Source organism: Onychostoma macrolepis, chromosome 12 (genome assembly GCF_012432095.1).
Source record: "Onychostoma macrolepis isolate SWU-2019 chromosome 12, ASM1243209v1, whole genome shotgun sequence".
Classification (NCBI taxonomy): Eukaryota; Metazoa; Chordata; class Actinopteri; order Cypriniformes; family Cyprinidae; genus Onychostoma; species Onychostoma macrolepis.
In genome coordinates, this window is record NC_081166.1 from 12980113 (window position 1) to 13003351 (window position 23239).

Consider the following 23239-nt stretch of genomic DNA (forward strand, 5'->3'; position numbering starts at 1 on the left):
GCTGCAACTATTTTTATGACAAGCAGATTTCTGCCTCGTCATGAATGAGAAAAAGTTGCAGCAAAGATTGCGTGATTGAGCGTGTGCGTGCGCCATAAACAGGTGCACGCGTCAAACTTTCCCCGCCCCCATCCTAACTGTAAAAAAACACACATCACGCTCGATTCAGGTTAAATGTTTACCGTTGCGCTTTTCCGTGTGATGGGCTTGGAAATGTTTGTTTTGTCCAGACACTCGTGTTTCTTTGGAACTGTCAATCAAAATAGCTTTTTCTCTCCCTGTACATGGACAGGTTGATCAGCGAGCGTTTCGGAGCGCCGCAGGGAGCGCGTGGTGCGAGGGGCGGGAGTTGGCCAGAGACGGGGGTCTGAGCGCCAGAGAGAGAGGTATAGGAGCCAGAAGGTAATGTCGTAAAGCCGAGTGTCGTAAACCAGGTGCAGGGAGGGGAGGTGGAGTAGAAGGGAGGGAGGGGAGGTGTGGGGGCGAGAGGAGGTGACTCTCCAGCAGCATTTAGACACAGCGAAAGGATCATGGCGGATGGCCCCAGGTGTAAGCGCAGAAAGCAGGCGAACCCGAGGAGGACAAACGGTGAGTAAAAACCCTTCGCTTTGCTTGGCGACGGCTGTTTTCATTCAACTCTGGACTCCGGGCCGCTGGCAGAACTTCTCGAGCCCCACAAAGTGCTGGAAAGTAGCGCCGTGTTATAGCCCCTATCTAGTGTACCGTTATACCTGCCGCGCTCGCGACTCTCTCACCGCCTAGCGGTACACAGCGCGAGCGCGGACCGTTATACGCTGCCAGTCCCATACAAGTGACTCTCGCTTTTGTTTCCCCTTTTATTCCCCTTCGCCCTGAGTTCACTTTATAAAGCTTTTGGGTTTGAAAAAATCCATTCTATTCGAACCTGTTACTCGTCATTGTTAGATTTTCCTCTTTAGATTCGAACGAATTGAAACTTATTCTCTCGCTCTAAATGTACCTGTTTGGTCCGATGCGGGCGATTTGGTTTCACATGAATCAGTTTGAGCGATTGAAGTGGTGGAAATGCTTTCATAAATACGTGTTTGGGAATAGAGCGGAGGCTTGAGAGGATTTTGTTTTATTTTCGTTAACAACAAACTTTGATATATCTGCAATGGGCTGTTCCGCTGTCTGCGTGGTAGCAGGTAGCTAGCGAGCTAGCAGAATCCTAAGAATAACCTCTAATAGTAGTATGCATGTAAACGGTTTAGAGTAATATTTATGAATACGTGGCTTTAAATCGCCGATGTGACAGTTTGGCTTGTTTTACTGTCTACGGTTCGCACTTTTGTCATATAGCTCACAAGAAACTGCCTGATTACAGCAGCACGCTGCCCTCTCTGTGTTGCTGCTGCATTGGAAAACAGGGGCATGTATGCAGTTCGCGGTGATGTTTGACAGGAAAGTTTCTTCTTGAACTCCGATTGAAGTTTACAAAGCAAAAAATAAGCGTGTGTTTATGTAACAGTCCTGCCAGTCTCGGCGTCCCTGCGGGATCGGGGCTCAGACACGATGCCAGTTAAAGCAACCTGTTTGTGCAGCCAGCCTGCCACATTTCTAGTTGGGTGGTAACGCTGAAGAGAAAAGGAAAGGAATCTGAAGGGCTGTCTGCTGCTAGAACAACTGCTGCAGCCTATATAAGGAATGCGTATACATCCCGTGCAGCGCAGAGAATCCTGATAAATCGCGCTGCTGCAGCTGGACTTACTGCACTGACAGTTTATTTGTTTTGGGGACTTCATGCATCCGCTTTGTAATGCACGTCCGTAACTGTGTAGGTTTTCGGGTTTGTGTGTGGTAAATCGTATTTACGATTTGTTCTTTTGAATTATAACGATTTATCCGGCAAGCCGTGTCCAGAGGTATAGATGTGAGCCTGAGTAATTTTACGAAGGAAATCGATAGCGAGAAACGTGAGGCGTGCTTTACTTCTCGCTTGCGCGCGTGAGATAGGGAATATAAACTTGAAACCACTTTTAAAACATTTTTATTCGTCCAAACTCGGTCTTTTTAGATCAAAAGTCCGCCGTTTTGCATTTCGTCGGCTCATCTGTTGTATTACGTGTCTTTTTTGTAAAGAGATTTGTGAAGAAAGACACTTTTCCTCAGGCTGACGCCATGCGCGCGCCATGTAGCGGATCTCTCAGCGCGCGCGTGTGTGAGCGACCTGTAAATATGTGCTTACCTGATCGGAGGGGAGGATAAAAATGTCACTTAGGTTTTTCGTAAATGCCATTTGACCATCTCGCTATTGCTTTTTGCTACCTGAACTTGCTGACAAGGAAGGAGTCTTTCTTTTTCTCTCTCTGAGATACATTGTCTCATTTTGAAAGCAGACGGGAGGCGTTTCTCGTGCGTTGCAGCAAATGTCAACTTGTGCAGGTATAAAAAAGATGTATGTGTAGTGTTTTTCGCATGCCTTCTCACTCTCAGCTGCTGTTGTCGCTTGTTTTTAACTGCAGAAGGGATGGGTGTCTGTTATCATTCGGCTTTCTATAGCGCTTACTCTTAAAAGCATCGCTACAGTGCAAAGAGCATCCTCGGTAGGTGCTGGAGCATCGCTCATGGTATTTTTTTTCCCAAGCGGTAAAAGCATAGGCGTGTTCTGAAATTGTTTCGAAACCTACAGTGATTTTACACCGTGAGGTTTGAGGGTCATTTTGCAGCGCTTTTCTGCGGTGTTGGGTTGATATAAGTGCTTTGTCATAGGGCGTTTGGCACTGCTCACCGCACTGCAGGTATCTGAACGCGGAGACGCACCTGAGCCGTGCAACAGCACCTGCTTGTGCTTATTTTATTATATGAACACCTCCAGATTTAGCTTTTGATGACATGTTACGTCATTTCTTTTTAAACTCAGCCCTTCTGTGTTAAATAAAGCCTGTTTTATTTTTTTAATTATCTTAATCATATAAACTCACGTTAATTAAAGTTTTTCTTCTATGAGCGCTCGCAGGCGCTTTATGCGTCCTGACCGTTCATTATTTAAAGTCACGGACTGACCTCGGAGCGCTCCCGGTGCGTGATGAACGCTCCCTGCGTCATTAACATACGCCCCTCCCCCTCCGCGCCGCCGTGAGGAGTGTTGATCAGACCGTGTATAATTGGAATGTGGCCGCCTGAGTGCTTCACCGTTTGGTGTAAAGGCCAACAGTAAATGTTCACTGGAGGCAAACTGTCTTCTAGATGGATTCACCTTGTGTTTACCAGACGTACCTTCACTTTAATTACCATAATCAAGATGAATGGAATGTTTTTCATTTCAACTCACTTACTTTAGAACTATTTTGAATCAGCCACAGAAGGCTTAAACACTATAAAGTATCTCGTAAAGTTATGTGATATGAACGGTACTAAACTGTTTGTTCATAACATCTTCGGTTCTAATTATAATTCACACAACCTTCACCGACTTAACAATCACACGTAATTAAAATCTCCCCCTTAAGGTCTTCTATGATTGTGACTCTTATCAGAAGGCCTAATAATTGTTGGCAACTTTGCTGTCCTGATAAAACACGCATGGAGACAGTTTGCAGCAATGAGAAGGTTACACATAAATATACACTTTAAAATGCAAAAGCAAACAAAAGTAGCTGTGTTTAGAAACATTAATAATTACCAAATAGCCTACTTAGTTTTTAAACTTTTAAACTTATTTTTCTCTGTCATGTTGGAAGGTCAAAAGTTCTTGAAAGCATATAATAGCTCATTAAGGCAACATTATTTGCCTGAGAACTGTATTTTGTATTTTTTTTTTATGATGCTCTTAATTGGTCACATGACTTGCATTAGTGTGAGCCGAAGCAGTAAATATGGCAATACCTATACCATTCTACTAATCTTTCTTTTTTTTGGCTATCAATAAAATGTTCTTGACTCTCGCTTATGAGTCATGTTGCAGTAATATAGCTTCATTTGGAGCATTTGTAATGGTTACGGTGGTTTCTACACAGGGGCTGAGGGGGAAGGTAACGTTTTTTTTCCTGGTGCTGAAGCTTTTACCAGACACTTTGAGCATGTGACAGCAGCACTTCACCATCAGGTGAAAAATCTGTGACTTGCCTGTTGCTTTGACTAAAGGCAGGGTGTTAACCTCGAGATGAGCTGTTGTGCAGGTGAAGAATGTTTTACAAGCTAGAGAATTCATTAGTTCTCTCTGACTTTTTACCCTGTAGACCTGACTGAATGGCCTACCCTGAAAACAAAATATGCTCAATTTTACAGAGGTACAGAAAAGTATAAATTTTTCATCATGGGTAAGCCTGTAGGTAGGTCAACTGAGTAAACTTGAGGCCCAAGAAACAACCCACAGATTTGGACTCTCCGTCTTGGATTGGAATGCTAAATAGTCAACAGTTTTTCAGAGTATTTAAAGCTGTCTCAGGTGAAGTTATCTGCAGAATGCGAGGAAGGTGAACTGTGTCTAAACATCTTGAAAACTGTGTTGCTGTGCAGTAAAGCCTTAATCAATCTTATTTAGAAACACACCTTGCTTATATAACCAACAGCTCCAAAGGCTGACAGAGAGCATCTCGAGTATGCCACTTCTGAACTTCTGAACATATGTATTCCCAAAACACTTCTATTGATAGAGCTAAGAAGATGCTTTAACTATGTTCCAGTGAGTCTTTTTTCACCTTTTCGCATGGGACTGGTTCTAACGATGTTCCCAGCCACTTGGGCCTCTCGTGGCACGTAACATGAAGGCGATCAGGGGCTTGAGCTGTAAACGTGAAGGTGCTAATAGTCCGCAAGACGACAGGTGTTGTTCACAGGGCAGCTCTCCTTCTGTCCCTTCCTCCTTTGGCTCTCTCCGAGAGTACTGGAGGGCAATTTGAAACCTCCCAGTTTGGGAATAGAGGAATGTGGCTGACCGGTATTAGCATGGCTAAGAAAATAAACATGGCAGCGGCTGTTGGGCGTGCTGTGCTTTGTAGTGGCTTTCTAAAATGGAGGTTACGTTTCAAAAGAACCTTAGTAAGACTGTATTTTTATTCCGAGACGTTTTAGGGGAAAGATTTACACCTCTGAAATGAGCAGAACCCGCAAAGTTTTACCCAACTGCGTTTATACAAATACTCCCAATGAATGATGAGAAATATTTAGCTTGTTTACTGTCATTACATTTGGAGAGCTATGGCCAACGTCAGGCTACTGCCAGCTCTGTGATAAAATGGGTGTAGCGGAATTTATTTGGCTGATAAAACTTTAATTACTGTGCTGGGCTATTTCCACACCCCGTACCAGACTTTCTAGGGGTTTAAAGCAATAAACACACATGCTTGTTTTTCTCTTACTCATGCACATTAAGTTGACGCTTTATAGTTAGGAAATTGTGCAGTATTTTTTGAATGTGTTTGTTTTTCTGTAGGTATATGTGAGTTAGGAGGACAGCTTTTCTGCGGGACATGCTGCTAGGGCATTTTAAAAGCCATCTGCTAGCATTTAGGGTCTCTCCCTGGTGCGCGAGGTTCAGCCGAGGAGGAAATTTTCATTTATCCATCATGCTTTCGTTGACTTCCTCCAAAAGTCCATCTGAAATGCTCTCTCCTCTCTTCTCCGTCCCTCTCCTCTCCTCTTTTGACCCTTTCTCTAAGACACAGTAGCAGGGTGATGTTTAGTGACCTCTGCCATGGGCGCCCATGCATTGCCTCAAGTATGACTTCACTTTCGCCCCCCCCTGTGCTATTGTGAGGCGTCCAGCGTAACAAATTGGCTGTGTGTTAAAGCCCCCAACACACACACACACACAAATACACACTCTCTGAATAGATCTCTAGGTAACAAAGCTCAGAAGCAGCCCTTGTTTTTTCGTCTTACCCCCATTCACTTTCAGTTTGCCCCCCGTGTGGAGGTCACATGGGGGAGGGATTTGTTGAAGATGGGGGTCAGTGTTTTGGAGGCCTGCTGAGGTGACAGTGAAGGACTGTTGTAAACTGGCAAGATAGCTCCTCTTCTCTCCCTTCCTGTGCTCTGCATAACAAACATGGCTTCCTTCTTGTCAAGGGCCGGTGTTTGAATGTGTTTAAGCACGTGAAAAACACTGTATGTGACTGAGAACTTGTAGACAGAGCGTGGTGGTGCATTTCTATTTGATTGAGGTCCAGTTTGTGTTTTCTCTTTCATTGAACACATTTGTTCGCTTCTCTTTAGAAGGGTTAGAGAAGGAAATTGGCCCTTTTGTTTTGTTGATTAGGTGAATGAGAAGGAAAGAAAGGGAAATGGGACTCAATTATAGGCAATAGTGATAGCCACTCAGGCCACTCATGACAATACACACAACATAAGACAGCATGTACAACTTCACATGTAATGTGACTTACACTACTCTTCAAAAGTTTGGCGTTGGTGAGATTTTTTAGAAAGAAATGCTCTCCAAGGCTGCATTTATTTGAACAAAAACACAGTAATATTGTGAAGTATTATTACAAAACTGTTTCTATTTGAATATATTTTAAATTACAATTCATTCCTGTGATGGCAAAGTTGAATTTTCCGCAGCCATTACGCCAGTCTTCAGTGTTGCTTAATATTTTAATGATACTTTTTTCAGGATTCACTGATAAAGTTTTACATTTACATTTATTCGAAATAGAAACCTTTTGTAAAATTATCAAAGTTTACAAAACTTTACTGTCACTTTTGATCAAATCGATGCATCCTTTCTGAATAAAACTATTTATTTAAATAATAAACAAGCAAATAAATAAATTAAAGTCTTGAACAGTACTGTATTCCTGAGCGAAACAGAATTTTCAATAGGAAATAATGTGGGGTGGGACTTTTTAATTATAAACTTTAAATTTATAAATCCCCCTGCCCATATACAGCCTTGGTCATGCAAGCAAAAATTTTGTTTCAGAGGTTGAGAAGGTTTTTGAAAAATAACAAAAATATTTTTTCTTTATGATAAAGTGCGCTGTTGAATTATTTTCCAAATCGCTATGGATATTTATAGTAAATAGTGTCAATTTTAGTTTAATTTTGTCTTTAAGAAGGATTCTTAATGGAATCATCCTCCATCCCATAAAGAACTGAAATCCGTACACGGTTCATTTCAGGTGCTGCTTAATTCCTGCGGCCCTGTCCAAATTTGGCTCTCAGCAAACAGCTCTCCAAACATCTCTGTGCTTTTACAAACAGGGATTAATGATCAGGCCGGTCACTGGTCCCACGGAAGGAGAGGAAGCATTACTCCTAAAGAAAAACCTTCTCTTTATTTCTGTCTCCTTCATCTCTCCCTCGTTTTCATTCTCCTCAGAAGAGCCCAGGTTTCATGAACCCCCTTTTTAGCCATGCACGGTTGTACTTTATTGGTTGGTTTGTGTGTGTATTTGTGTGTGTGTGTGTGTGTGTGTGTGTGTGCATGCTTAAGTGAGCTATTGTGTTTTAAAGCTTCAGCGAGGGGGAGAAAAGGGGTTTTGCTACCTATGCAGCAGGCCACTATCGGGCATAGAGGGGCTTAGCGGCAGAAGAAAAGGACTATTGAAAGAGTGCAGAGAGGGAGGGAACACTCTTTCTCCCGCTGCCTGTGGGAAACTACTGCCCATGCGGAGACACTCATTTGCATATGACCCATTCTCCTCCGAGAGGAAGATGAGATGTGGAGGAATCCTTGTCTCTCTGCGTGTCAGTGTGTAGGTGGAGCGTTTGTCTTTGACGCTTGTGATGGAGAGGTGTGATGGAGGAACAAGTGTTAGAGAGAACGGGTGTCAACAGCACTGGTCCGTGGACTAAAATATCCTAAAGGTGTCTGGATGGTGAGGAGAGACACGTACACACTAGTGGTCAAAAACACTTACTGAGTTCTGCTTTGATACCATACGATAAGTTCATATCATACACCACTTTATATATACTCCTCCCTCGCCCTCCACCTAAAAGGAAGCTTTTTTGTAGAATAAAAAAGAGGAATTTTGTTGTTTTTATTTAAATTATCGTATGACAGGATATTTAATTGTGCATGCTCATTTACTCTATTTTACATTTAGTAATTTAACATGAAATTAAAGTTAGTCTTTAAATACACTAATAATTCAATAACACAGTTGAATGTAAACTTAAGCAAATATAAATATATTTTTCATTATGGATATTATGATGTTTTGATGCTGTTGTTCATGTGTAGCATTTAAAATAACTGATTTCAGTTTTTATTTTAAATTTAATTTTAAATGAATAAATATAGTTGTTTTTATTTTAATTTAATTGATTTGATTTAATAACATTTAGATTATTTATACATTTTATATTATATATATTTATATATTAATTTTAATTTAATAAAAATGTTATTCGCTTTTAATTTGTAATTCATCTGCCGTAACATGATTGTAATATCAGTATCAGACATAATTTAAATCTGTGCATTCTTGAAACAAACCACATATTTATTTACATTATCAAACAAGATTTTCTCAAAGGGAAATTTTATTCATCAGACCATTCTGCAGACAATTTTGTCTTCACAGTACAGTAAAGTAAACCCACACACTTACAGCACACTTACAACTCAGCCCTGGAATAGCAGCAGCCAGTTAGGATCATTCACAAGTATTGTGCTGTCTGCACACAGCAGCACACGTTTCACAACGAGTGTGTGTGTGTGTGTGTGTGTGTGTGTGAATGATTCCTATCAGTCTTATTTTTCTGCTGTATGTCACTGTGTTGTGTTGATCTCATCTAATAGAGTGTGTATGAAATAGATTCTCTGGAGATAAACACTTCTCTGCAGATCTCTTGTCAGCGTGAGTCACATGAACTGGTGTGTGAGGTGTATGACCTCATCTAATACAATCATCTATCCCAACGTGTGTGTGTGTGCAGGCATGTTGGGAAGGTCGCTGCCACATCACACAGGAAATTAAGACTTCACCCCTCCTTCTCCACTCCTTTACTCTTTGGGGATATTATGTTTGTGTGTACACCTGTCCAAAAGACTCCGATCGGAGCCTGACAACTTAAGTGGCTTGCTCTTCAGGGATAAGTCTACGAGTTTGTGTCTATGAGCGTGTGCACCTGTTAGGGTTTTTTCAGTGCACCTGAGAATATGAGTGCTCGTAATTGGCTTGTGTGGGGGGTAATTTTGTGTGTCTGTCGTGCGAATACATTTATTGTTTTTAATAATATGACTTGGGACATCTCTTAAGGACTAGGATAGTCATTGGCATCTCTCTCCGTCTCTCCTTCTCTCTCTCTTTCATGCATCTCCTGGCCTTAATCCTAAAGTTTGTGTTTAACTGTTTACACAATATAAGCCTGCTGGACTTTTCCTGGACTCTGTTTTCAGTAGATTGTGGTGTAATGTAGTAGTTAAAGATCTTGGCTGGTAACCAAAAGGTTGCAAGCTCAAATCCCTGAGGAACGATCCATGAACGAACACTATTGTGCTCTGGAGCGAGCCACTTAACCTTAGGTTTCTCCAGGAGGATTTTTCCTGTGACTGAAGGTGCAATTACAGCGGTTTTCAAAGTTTTTGATGCCAAGGAGGAGCCCTAAATATGATGATCCCCTTGTAAGGGATCACCTCACTAAAACATAAACGCAGCTATATATTTTCATGAATAGGCTCTTTTCACATTTCTGAGGTTCTTAGAAGCAGAAGTTGTCATACTTGGGAAAACTTCTACAACAAATATAATTTTGCTTTCCAATTTGCCCCAGTTGCAAAAGAAAAACGAACAATTGATTACACAAGAGAGTAAGATTTGTTGTCACTCCCTCTGCCGTTGTATTTGTAACACTCTTACAACCAGTTCTGTGTAAAAATGCCAAAGAAAACATAAAGTATAGGCCTAGTGTTAAATGTACATTACGTTTTAAAAAAATGAAAATATTAAAAACGTTACTAGATTTAATATTTAATAACTGAACACGTCATCATAGTCTATGTAAAGGGTCCATAAAGACCCACTTACTTTTTTATACGTGTTACATGTGCTTACTATAGAAATAGCAATAAATTATGCATAATAACATGCAACTAACCCTAAAGCAAATCCTCATCCTAACCCTAACCATTTAAGTAAATGTAGTTAACTGATATTACTCAGTACTTAAATGTATAATAACGCTGTAACAAGGACACCAAAGTATAACCAAAAAAAAAAAAAAAACATGTTATAAGACAAAATTTACCTGGAAATATATATATATTTTTATTTTTTTTTTTTACTTTTTAGTTTCAGTGTAACTGAGATGAACACTTTTGGTGAAAAAATAGTTTACAGACTTTAGACACAGAGACAGGTATGATATCTGTCGGGTTATAGGAATAAAAAAAAAAAAAAAACCTGAAGCTTTAACATGGTGTAATTCTGTTTTCTTCTGTTCGGTGCGTAATATGGACATGGCAAAGGATGAGCAATGGAAGTCTTATCACCGCCCAGAGTGTTTTTCTTATCTTCACCCCCTGTGTATAAAGAACCTCTGCTAAAAACGAAAAGCTGTATTTTTCATTTCTTTAATCTTACCAGTTTCACGCTCGCATCCAATCCCATCATCCCCATATTGCATCCATAATAGGCAACAACCTGCAATATCTCCTGATTGATCCACGAGGCACGGCAGTCTCTTCGGCACAGAAACAGCTCCTAAAGAGCATCAACACACCTTCAGCTGTCACCGTTCCTTTTTCAACATTTGCAGCCCTGTTGCATCAGAAAGCGAAATTACAGCTAGAAGTAATGCATCCTCATTTAATGCTTTCAGCCCTTATCGCATCAAAACAATGCTAAGAAGATAATGATGAATATGCCGTATACTTTTATCAGCTCGTAGGCTCGCGTGGCCTTATGAATACGGCTCTTATGCCGGCGAGCGGCTGCACTGATAAGGTGATCTATCAAAGTGATGTATGAAATGTCAGGGATGCTGGGAGGCAGCGTGAGATCTCTGTTCTCTGAGGTTCTGAGGAGCTCTGCAAGGGTTTGATGCGTTATGATTTGAGGGGGTACTCGTCGTAATGCGTCTCTATCCACGGCCCCCTGGAGATGTGTGTGTGTGTGTGTGTCCTTGTCCATCTGAACTCCCCAGAGAAGTGATTGTATAAGTAGGATGTTAGGTCATACTATGAGTGTGTGTATTAGTCACGTTGTGAAAGGCTTTCCGCCAGAGCGACCGTCAAGACTGGTAAACATCTAGAAAGATGCGATGGGGAAAAAGTGTAGCCTTTGCAAAAAATAGCTAAAAAATGCTGAATTGGCCATGTATGGGCCCATTCTACAGAACTGATGCAAATTGCTGTCCAAAAAACACATTTAAAAAGCATTTAAGTATTCAATTCAATGTATTACTATCCTTCTATTATCTATTGAAACCCAAAATAATATTTAAAGTATTAGTAAGCTTAATAATATATAATCATCATTTATTGGGTACTTTCAATTGGGAGGTGGCTGTCACAAATTCTAACCCCTAAATTTCAACTTTTTTTTCCATTGTTGTTATTAAAAGTATCTTTTTGATTCTCTTAAAAAGTGAAGTTCAAAAAATATTTATTTTATATTTTCTTTGTAAATTGTGAAACTTTACTGAATTATCAGAATTATCAGAATTATCATAAAGATGTTATGATAGTTTTTGGTTCAATGTATATTCAAACTAATGAATCCTTAACTTTTTGCCTTTTACAAAGAAAAATTGGATTCAAAATACATCAAATCTCATAAATTAGACTTAAAAATATTGTTATAAATGTAATTGTTATGTATTTACCTCCTTTAAAATACAATCTAGATGTAAGCTAAATCTTAATTGGTCAATATAACCCTTCTAATTAAATTATTATTGCTGTGTTTCTGGAGTGACAAATTTGGGGAGAGGACAAATATTCCAAAACCTTCTGAAAATACAATATGAGAATTAACTGCACAGTTACTAGAAATGTGTACCTTGGATATTATACAATTTGTATACGTACAAATCTTTTGGAAAAAGACACATTTTTTTCAACATGTTTACAACTCTGACTTTGGACCGATTCTGTAGAATGGCCCATATATATATACACAGAAAGAAATGTATAAGTGTTCTGTATTTTATTAATGTGATGTTATTACAGCCTCTTGTATTTGAGATGCTGTCACCCCAATTAAAATGTTCCTTAGGGGTCTATCCGATCTGTTAGCAAGCATTAAACATGCCTGTGTGTGTGTGTTGCCAGAAAGGCTTGTCATGTGATGATAAATATGTTTAAGCGGTGTTTAGTAAACTGTTTGTTTCTGCTCTCCAGCTCCATATGTTTGCCTCAGGTCCCCACAGGTTTCCTCTGATGTCATCTGTCCATGTGCTAAACGGCATCTCGGGAATTTCTCACCTCCGCTATAGTAATAATTATCACGGGGTCCCATGTGAGGGGATGTCATTGCAACATTTCCTTTTAAAACCAGCCTAATGTGAACCAGATTTGGCTCCACGCTCTCTCTGTACATGATCCGGACATCTTTAAAACGGTGATCGTTCACCTCTGCTGGTGCTGTCAGACTCCCCCACCCCTCCTCTGTCCGTCTGCACCTGGCACCTGATGGTATCAGAGCCTCCCACTACATGTTACAGCCAATCACAGCGCAAGGAGTGGTATCCCTCCTGTATTTGCAGTACACAGTATTTGGCCTTGCCAAGTTTACCTGATAGTTACCTGATACTGAACTGGGGTTAGACATCAAGAGCAAATAAATGACTTGTGTAATAATCTTGCTCCGTGCCTTGATCCGATTGGTGATTCATTTCTTGGCTTTCTACAAAGTTAAACTGAAATGATGTTTGCAATCTATTTTACATTTATAATATGATGTATTTCTTATCCATCAGGAATTGATTGGATTGAGGCAGAGCAGTTTATTGCATTTTGATTGAAGATTACAAGCATTTTGTAATTGGAATAACATAACAATCGAGTGTAGTAAGAACTAAAGTGTGCATTCAGACCATAAATAAGGTCATTTACAAGGTTGATTTTGTGTTGATTTTAAGGATGTGTTTTTGGTCTATTTTAGTGGAATTGAATTCATCCAGCAGATGCTACAGCATTCAGGTGCTAATGTTTTTTTTTGTTTTTTGTTCACTGTGTGTGTTAGCTGTGCTGGCAATGATGCTCTCTGTCCAAACTGGCAGATTAAAGTCCACCTGTCCTGATTCAGGTGTTTGCAGTCAAAACAAACGCTGACCTTGCCATGTTCACCTGTGCGCTGTGTTTACCTGGTTACAACACTGACAAGAAGTGATGACTGAACTTAGGTCCAGATATCGGCAACAAATAGGAAAGTTGCTCATCAGTGTATTTTTTTCTGTATTTGCACTTCACATGAGGCACATGTTGTTCTCTGTTTTCATTTTAGCATTGATTTAAATTTATTATTATTAGTAATGGTTTTAGTAACACTTCAGACCACAAAACTTGTCATAAGTAGCACAGGTATATTTGTAGCAATAGCCAACAATACTTACTTTGTATGGGTCAAAATTATCGATCTTTTATGCCAGAAATCATTAGGATATTGACCTATTATCGTCCCTGTTTTGATTTCAGCAAATCAGTTCGAGCGAACGCAGACAACGTGATTAATATTCCCAGCAGCTCATTAGTCCTTAGTGCGTTTTATATTGTTATTAGTAGTAGAATTCGTAGTAGGCTAGTTTTGTTATCTTATCAGTATTATTTTTAGCGTTTTTTTTCCTTTTTTTAATCAAAACACTAAATGACAAACAATATCTTAAGCACCACCACCAGTCCTAAGTTCAGTCAACATGACAAATAATTACTAAAGTTCTATCATCATATAATGCTAAATTATCATAATATCAGATTATAATGCTTGACTGACTGATGCAAATTGTCAGATATAAAAAAAAATAAATAAAAAAAACTGCCATTTTACAAACATAAGCTTTATATATATAATTGGTTGATACTATTTACAATAATATATTGAATTTGATAGGTGTCTCTCACATTGTCCCACAGAAATATTAAAATAGATTAGTGTACAATGTTTTATAATAATAATTTATTCTATTTAGTGTCCATTTCATTCATTTAATATTGGGGGCATCCAAGTTATTTGACATATTTGAAATTTTTTATTTTTTTTTAAGTAACGCAATAGTTACTTTCCCTGGTAATTAGTTACTTTTATAATGATGTAACTCAGTTACTATTTTTGAGAAGTAACTAGTAACTATAACTAATTACTTTTTTAAAGTAACGTGCCCAACACTGGTAATATGCATTGCTAAGAACTTAATTTGGACAACTATAAAGGCGATCTTTTTATTTTTTTTTCCAATATTCTTGAGCTCAGCTACATGTTTTATACTTAAAAACTCCCTGGGCCACTTAACATTTTCAGCACACTTTCATAATGTGTTTGAAAACGTTGTTAGACCTTTTTGTTCTCACAATGCTTTCACAGTTCTTCTGCGAGTCCCAGCTTCCCTGAACAAATCCACTACACTTTTTCAATGTCCTTTAATGTTCCCGGCCTCCCTTAACACTTAAATAACATAATCACAGTGCTTTCACAACATTTTCCCTGCTCTTACAGAGTACGGCAGCTGCCGCTCGACTCCCCGTCCAACTACAGCAGGTGCTGCAGGCTCACAGGAATTCCGCTACACGTCTCATAAATAACACCTGACAAAAGAGAGAGAGACAGAGCGAGAGAGGAGACATGGTACCTTTGATGATTTGGAGTGAAAGACTTCAGCAGACATGGATTCTGAATTACTTTGCTTTAAAATACAGGGAAAAGAAACAGGTCAGTGAGGCAGAGGAAAGGAACGAGACTCTTAAAACTGCGCAAATGGAATGATGCATGAGGGTGTGTCTGCATAGAGAGAGAGAGAAAAACAGATAATGCATGACATTGGCTGTGGCCAAAACCGTAGGCAGCTGTCCTGCTGTCCAGTAAGCCAATGAGTACACAGCAGTGTTTTTGTTTGAAGGCACCTCCTAAGGAAACTGCTTTCAAAAAAGCTTCCAAGTCATAGTGTCATGTCAAATGATAAAGATAGCTAAGCACATATTTAATGATTAAAATACGTATTTCTCAATCAAAAGTTGGCCAAAATTGATATTTTTGAATCTTTTAAGATGGACAAACCACTCGCATATGATTGAGGGATATCATAGGCAGGCATATACAATACTTTTCAGGTTTCAAGACGGAAAGAAAAGGTAAAAACAAAGCTGAGATTGAAGATTTCCTGTGGATCACATGGTCTAGTTTACTTTCAGGGGATGTCTTGTGTTTAGTCATATGCAGAAACGTCAAAACTCACCTATATGTGGAAGAAATATCTTATCAGTTGCCTTTGTGTCTTTATGAGCTCACCAGCTCAGTGAGAAACAAAGACAGTATGGACTCACCTTCAGACTGCATACAACCATTGAAAAAAAAAAACATTGTTTTCATAACCTGCCAATTTTGTATTTTATCATGTGTCAATTTTTTCTCGCTCCCTTATATCAAGCTTTTAAGCTTGGTATTAACTGAAAGCATGGAGGTCACAAAAAGGATTTTTTTTTTTTTTTAATAAAAGACAAATGGATGTGTTTGGTTAATGGATGCAGACGAGAACATGAAAGAGTGCTTGTGAATTCAAATCAAATAGCGGGGAGGGCATTGTTCTCTTCTCTAGGAGTTTATAATTCCATAAAAGAAAACCCGGGCGACTGTGTTAATTGCGCTGTTAAAAGCTGCTAACATCGTCAGGAATGACATTGAATGAGTGTCTCAAAAAGTGGCGGCATAATAATTAAGAAGTGCACATTAATCAGGTTAGATTGGGCATGAATAGACATGTGTAAAGTGATTAATTGAATCATTACTGTGGTCCTCTACCCCTGTTTTGCTTTTCTCAGAGGTTATTTACAAAAGGCTGAAGTTACTGATGCTTGGACGTGGCATATTTTTAGCTAAATGAATCATTTCATCAAGCTGTCTGTAAACTCATCCTTCGCTGATTGTACCAGCTGGAATCGTACTCTGATGGGAATCTTAATTTCTGTTTGAACATGAAAGCTAGTGATAGTGATTGTATTTCTCATAGAAATGAGGAATCAGCCATGCATGTCGATGCACATTTTGTGAAATATTATTACAATTAAAATAACTGTTTTCTATTTAGATAGGTATATTTTAAATTCTAATTTATTCTTGTGATGGCAAAGCTGAATTTTCAGCAGCCGTTTCTCCAATCATGTGATCCTTCAGAACTCATTCTAATATGCAAATTTAGTGTTCAAGATGGAACAAAAGAACAGCATTTATTTGAAATAGAGATCTTTTTTAACAATACAAAAGTCTTTGCTGTCATTTTTGACAATTTTACTTTATTTTATAGAAAGTACAATGCCACATGATACCTGTGTGGACGTTTCTGAGTGATGATGCAAACAAATCATCAAACTGACTGATTCAGATGGACTCAACTCAACTCTTTTTTGGCATTTTAGTAAGATTTAAATCTGGGACACTATTAAAATCTCATTGTTTCAAGTTCACAGGTTGTTGACTAAAACAGTTTTATATATACTGTAAATGTATGGTCCAGCCCTAGCACCCAAACATACCTTAGGCGACAAGTCTGTTCCTACTTTGAGTGACCCCATCCAGGGCAATGCAAACATAACCAGGAAGAGACAAAGACAGATTACTTACCCAGGATGCACAACCCCAAGGTCCTGCCCCCTCACAACAAAACAAAGTAACAAAAAAACAACACAAAACAAACAAGGAAGTGCATGTAACTTTAGGATAAGTGTGTGATTGCTGCAGACGTGACAGTGGATTTAGTCTTTTAACACTGCAGAAGTTCAATTATGATTTCAGTATTAATCAGACTGTCTCTCTCACAAACAGAGTGTTGAAACGCTCCCGTCACACACTGGATCTCTGTTTCATCCAATTCCTCTCACTAATACCAAAGTCTTGCAACACTGCTTTTGAGGCAACACTGTGTGCATGCCAACGAGCCTCTGTCTCCTTTTGTGCTGTTTTCACTGACTGGCCTTATTCACGCGCTGGGATAAATAAGCCTCATTCATGACCGCTGAAAGCCTGAGTCTGCCCTCGCTGGCACAGACGGCTCCTCTGCATGTTCCTGCCTGGCATCCGCTCGCCTAAGTGGGCACTGCCAGCCCAGCTCACTGTCCTGCCGTCCTGATTGTGCTAAGACAATCAGTAAATGAGAAATCAAGCTTTGGTAAGACTTAAAGGGATAGTTCACCTAAAAATGAAAATTCTGTCATTAATTGCTCACCCTCATGTTGTTGCAACCTGTAAGACCTTAATCTTCGTTCATCAAATGAACATATGTTTGATGAAATCTGAGAGCTTTCTGACCCTGCATAGACAGCAACACAACTGAAACGTTCAAGGCCCAGAAAGGTAGTAAGGACATTGTTAAAATAGTCCATCAGTGGTTCAAACTTAATATTATGAAGCTATGAGAATACTTTTTGTGTGCAAAGAAAACAAAAATAATGACTTTATGCAACGTGGTTCTCTTGTGACGGAAGAGAAGAAATTGTTGAATAAAGTCGTTATTTTTGTTTTCTTTGTGCACTAAAAGTATTCTCTTAGCTTGAACAAAAAATGTTTTGGTTTGGAACAACATTGTGGTGAGGAAATGATGACAGACTTGTATAATTTCTGTGAACTATCCCTTTAAGAATCACCGTCTACACTCTCATTGGCAGTTGCTGTGTTGCATCACCGTGTATTTGCATAAAGTTGAGTTCTGCTCAACTTTTGTCTCATAACTAATAGTTGCTCGTGTTTGTTGAATTACTGAAAATGAATGACTTAAGCTCTCTTTGTCACCACAGATTGCTATTTTGTTGATTTAGAAGTCTCGTTTACTGTATATCTTCCATTTGACAAGGAAGTCAGTGTCTTCCAGAGTTTAATGTGTGTGTTATCTGAAATGGGGAAGAGAGAACTACTATTAAGCAATGGTTGGACAGGCAGAGGACATTAAGAAAGAGGCCAGAAGAAAAAGAGGAATGAAAGGAAGAGGGCAACAGAAAGGGTGGAGAATGGGAATGCACCCATGAGATAAGCGTGAGACTCACATGGTTGGCCTGTGTGTGTGTGTGTGTGTGTGTGTGTGTGTCTGTGTGTTTGTGTGTCTGTGTGTGGGTGGATGATTTGGTTTGTGCATGCATTCCTAACCTCCACCTGAATGCTGACCTTGACTGGACATGCATCTTTTTTTCTCATCAAAAAACCTTGTTTACCCTGCACACCCAACCCACTAATGCACATTTCTTCATTAACATTTCTCCATATTTCTGGCTTAGATGCACTCGGAAAGGGCGATAAGATAAAAAATCTGCCTCTGCTGGGACAGCGGGAACAACAGGAAAAGCACTCGATGGAGGACAGACTGGTTTGAGACCGGACGCTGAAGAGAATTAATTTTTTGTTTCTTTACCTCCACTTGTCATTTTTGTGGCATCGTGTCTCCCGAGGATCACATTTGCTGACCTTTTTCCACCCACATTTTTGGTTTTGCCATGACTCCGTTTACCACCAAAGAGCACCGTCAGAAAGCACAACACGAGCTGAAAATTGAACCGCTGACAATTAAGTTTCACCAAGCTAAAAACCTGATATGTCTGGGATAATGAGAGTGATTAGGGATGCCGTTAGCTGAATTGAAATCTCTGAAGAGTGGTAGAGGGGTCTGGGCTTGTGGTAAGCAGCCGAGGCAGACTGTACTTACCCTTTAATTTAGCCTCTGTGCAGCCAATGTGCCCTCAGCCTGAGCTGTCATTTAGAGCTGAGCCCTCTCTCTGTCCTAATCGAATCAAAGCCTAATAAATCTATTAAATCAAGGAGAATCTCTTTAGCCCTACAGACGCTGGGAATGTCTAGACGTTTATGGCCAGTATGCCATGCTGAACCTTTGGAATTCACAGCCATTCGTTCTCGTCTCCTGCTTGATGTGAGGCGATATTGGGTTGATTCGAGAGATGCTATTGGTGGATAATTTAGCTTGATTACTGATTAACAGAAGTGGTCAATCTGTCTAGTGTCACTTTTTTATTTTCTTTCTTTCTTTCTTTCATTTTTTATTTTCAATTCTTTTAGCTTGATCCCTGAAGTGAGATAGATAGATAGATTTAGTGAAAGTGTAATTAGTATTTATTTAATTATTAAATATAGTTATTTTATTTATGTGACTAGTATATACTACTATATGCAAATATAATTAAATATGGTTTAATGTATGTATAGTAAATATTTTTTAATTGATATACTTGATTATTGAATTTCATTTTATAATACTTGATTTACTGGTTTATTAATTTTTGTGATTTATATTTTTTATTAATTTAATATTAATTTGCATATATATGCATATAGGCAAACTAAATATATATGCATATAGGCCCTCTCTCTGCACCTCAGTCATGCACCAGGTTGTCCCATGGAGTCGTGTAGCACTGAAGCATCCCATTTAGAGAGATTAATTTACAACAACACCATGTGTAATGATGATCTTGTGGCCTGGCTGGTTATTAATACGTAAATACGGTGGATTAGTCTGCTCGCAGGCTCGCGCTTGGAGACCAGGATTACGGAAAAGCGCAGGAGTTTTGCTGCATGCCGCTTGCCTCATACACACACACATGTGCACGCAAATACACAGACCACCTGAAGCACCCAGAGAGAGGATGATTAGTTCATGGTTAATCTTCTCTATTGAGGTTGATCTCTGTATGTCTGACGCCACCCCTCCCCCAATTACATTCAAGTACAGCTCGCCAGATAACGTCCAGGTCAGACGTGCACACCCACAAACACTCTCGCAGGCTAAGCCTTTACATGAAATGCTGCCCACAGGACTGTTTTAGACCCTGCATTACACATGGACTCGCATACACTGAACATTTAAACACCAGATGGATTGAAGGACACTGGAGGGAATCTGCATCGTTTGATAACTGTATGCTTGTTCGAATCAGCCATAGGCTTCCAAACTGGCTCACATCAAAAGCCACGTCTCTCCCGTCACATGGTCTGCACAGGAAACATGATAATAGCTCCAATCATGCTGATTCAATCAGGGCTTCTCCTCCAGCATTCTGGAGCTAAATAGTTCCTTGTTGACTATACACTCACAACTCTGCAAAAACCACAGAAAACTAGAATCTGAAGCTTTAGGCTAATGTACAAGAAACATTAGGGAACAGCAATGGGAGTCAGTAAAACTGCTCTGTATTTTCTCAGGTGTTTTTTTTTTTTTTTTGAAGACAACATGAAATCAATATTTTTTATGTTGTCAATAATGTCAGATTGTGCACAAATGATATTGTGAAATAGTATTGCATTTGTAAATAACTTTTTATTTTTAATGTTATTTTAATATATTTTATATGTCATTTATTCCTCTGATGGCAGAGCTGAATTTTCAGCAGATATTTACTAGAAAATATTCAACATTTTGAGTTCGGCTTTAACTTTGTTGGCTGTCTGTTTAAAATATTTGAAAATAAAACTATAAAAAGTTTGATATAATTTATTATATAATTTATTTTTGTCTTAATTTTATAGAAAATAATCAAAATGCTGGGTTTGGCTTTAACTTTCCTAACTGTCTGTAAATATTTCAAATTAAAACTATAAAAAGCTAATATATTTTTCGATATTATTTCAATCCAAGTGATCCAGTCAAATCACGATTCATAAAATCCATTCATGCCATCTGTACTCCATTATTTCTTGTTGAATATTAGTAGTATGGCACATTATGTTAAGCGTGCTGCAAATGGCGTTACTTTTAAAGGTATTGGTAGAGTAAGTGGTACAGTTGGTCATTATCTCAAAATACCCAATCAGGAACCCAATGCAAAAGCAGATTCGTTAATATGAGCTGAAATGATTTCATTATGTAAAAAGCAAGATCACATAATAGAGACATAAAGCTTGCTCAGCAATGAAGGAAATCGGTGCTCAGGGACAATGCTTAATTATTCAGTTTAGCCGCCATTATACAAAAAACATTTGACTGCAGTTGACCAATCAGAATCAAGCTGTGTAATAATGAACCAAAATCTATTTTATGCGCCTAATTGTCAACTGACAAAAGCAAATTTACTGAATGCTCTGTGCAGATCATATTTCAATCTCTTCTCATGGTAACAGATTCACCGGGGCCTTGTGTAACCCGTGGCCGTGACTCTGCTGCTGTGGGTCGGCCGTGCGATTAGTGCAGCTCAATCCATCTACGTTATGGCTGAAATAGCTCCACATGAAGTAGTAAGCACAACCTCCTGACCCAAAAATGAGGGGCTTAAGAGACCAGCTGTGTGTGTGTGTATGTGTGAGTGTTCGCCCAGGAGAAAGAGAGCGCATGATTCAAAGGTTAAACCTTTATATGTGTGTGAGAGAGAGATTTGTAAGAGAGGAGAAGAACAGGTAAAAGTGTAGCGATAAACCCTGTTTATAAATCCCTCTTCCTTTAGCGTCTATCTCTCCTAATCTCTCTCTCCTGTGTCTTTCCGTTCCCTTCCTTCCTCTCGCTGTGCTTCCTCTCCCTCATTCACCAGCACGCCTCTGCAAACGTGCATTAACTGCATTTGTGTACCTGAGTGGGGTTTTATCACCTTTTTGTCGCCATCTCGGGTTTGCTATCGCGCACGATTAATGAGGTCGTTGTATGAAATAACGCAGACTAACTGCTAACACATTTATCCACCCTATCCCATCATCACAGGGTGTGTCGTCCTGGAAGAGGACACAGGAAACAAGAGCGCAATAGTGCACCAATTAAACAAGCACTCTTCATATCGTGTGTGTTCGTGTGTGTGTGTTTCACATCTACTCAAAATGTACTCATCTCCTCTTTTTTTCATTCACACTCGCACTCCCACACACTCAGGGCGGCATCATAGACAATCATCGTGTCTGAGGACATGGCACAGGAAATCAGGGTTGTCTTGGAAACGGGGCCTTATTGATTAAGTGGTCATCATCGCTCAGCACATGCGGCTCAGAGGTGGACAGGGTTGTCCAACTGTCTCCTCTTTTGTTCTGTCTTTCGTTCTCCATCCATGTTTCTTTTCCATTCTTCCTCATCCAAATCCCCACCAGGTGTTTGTCTCTCCCACATGGGTAATTTTGATATTTAATTGTCTTGGCTGTTGCCTTGTTTTTAAGATTGATGTTTTTGTCTTGATATGAGTTGGTGTAGTGCTCATATAGTACCTTTGGATGGGGGACACACACACACACACAAATACGCACATACACACATTACATTTTCATGCTTCAAAACTTATAAAAAGAATCACCACGAAAAAAACTACAATACAATTTTAAACTAATTATATAGAATGAAAATTATTAAACAAAAAGTGAAAAACAAGTTTCTTCTATAGTTTCAGTTTAGTTTTTCATAGCATTCACTTCATTTCCAAAGCAGTTTCAGTTTATTTTACTTTTTTTTTTTAAGCGTGTAATCATAGGCTGAAAACTATCCATAGTACTACTGTACGTAAGAAAATAGAATTTCCATTGTTTCTTTATTTTTTTGTTATAAAACTCTAAATATATAAAAATCTAAATATACTGACAAACTTAAAATTGAAACAAATTCTATTGACTAATGAACTAATGAAACAAAAACTATTAAAAACAAATTTTCTATACTTTCAGTTTAGTTTTTCATTGTGTAGGGTTTTTTTATACGTTCAATTTAGTTTTATGATTATGCTTCATTTTACTCATAAAACTATCAAAAAAGAACCTAAATTGGACACTTGTTAAATTAAGAATTCAATGACTCTGACAAAAACAGTTGCCCCTTTTTATTTATTGTGGCAAAGGTAGAGTTAGCCTCTCCCCTCTCTCTCTGAAGACATGATTCTACAGTTCCTTATTTGATATTAATCTCTCTTTTTCACTTGTCATGTGCTCATGTTCACTCCCTCTGGTTCTTTCTGCTCTAGAGTTTGACTGTCAGATGTTTTGATCTCTGTATTGGAGCAGTGAAAAGACTTTAGAATGCTTTGGGAATTTACAGTAGGAAATCAGGACAGAACCACTGTCGTTATTGCCGTTGGCTGGCAGTGTAATATTTTGAGTTTAGACAGATTAAGTCAGGGTCCACAAGTCCAAGATCCATTTAGATCCTGAAAGAGCTTTTACAGTTTATATGACTCTAGCTTCAGGCCACAGATGTGTGCGTGGCTTAGGTTTTGGCC

General features: G+C 39.0%; 1 protein-coding gene across 5 annotated transcripts in view; it reads left to right on the forward strand.

The window, feature by feature from the left end:
• The first annotated feature begins 207 nt into the window (after window positions 1-207).
• Window positions 208-23239, forward strand: part of zeb1b (zinc finger E-box binding homeobox 1b) — a 60709-nt gene continuing 37677 nt past the window's right edge. For 2 of the 5 annotated variants that reach the window (XM_058792626.1, XM_058792631.1), the window contains exon 1: window positions 2058-2403. Coding sequence is in view for 2 of the 5 variants with exons in the window: in XM_058792631.1 (XP_058648614.1) it covers window positions 2388-2403 (16 nt within the window). In the remaining 3 variants the exon portion in view is untranslated. Of the gene's footprint in view, window positions 403-469; window positions 589-2057; window positions 2404-23239 lie in introns of those variants that run through there. The other 3 variants (XM_058792628.1, XM_058792627.1, XM_058792630.1) reach the window with 3 other exon arrangements.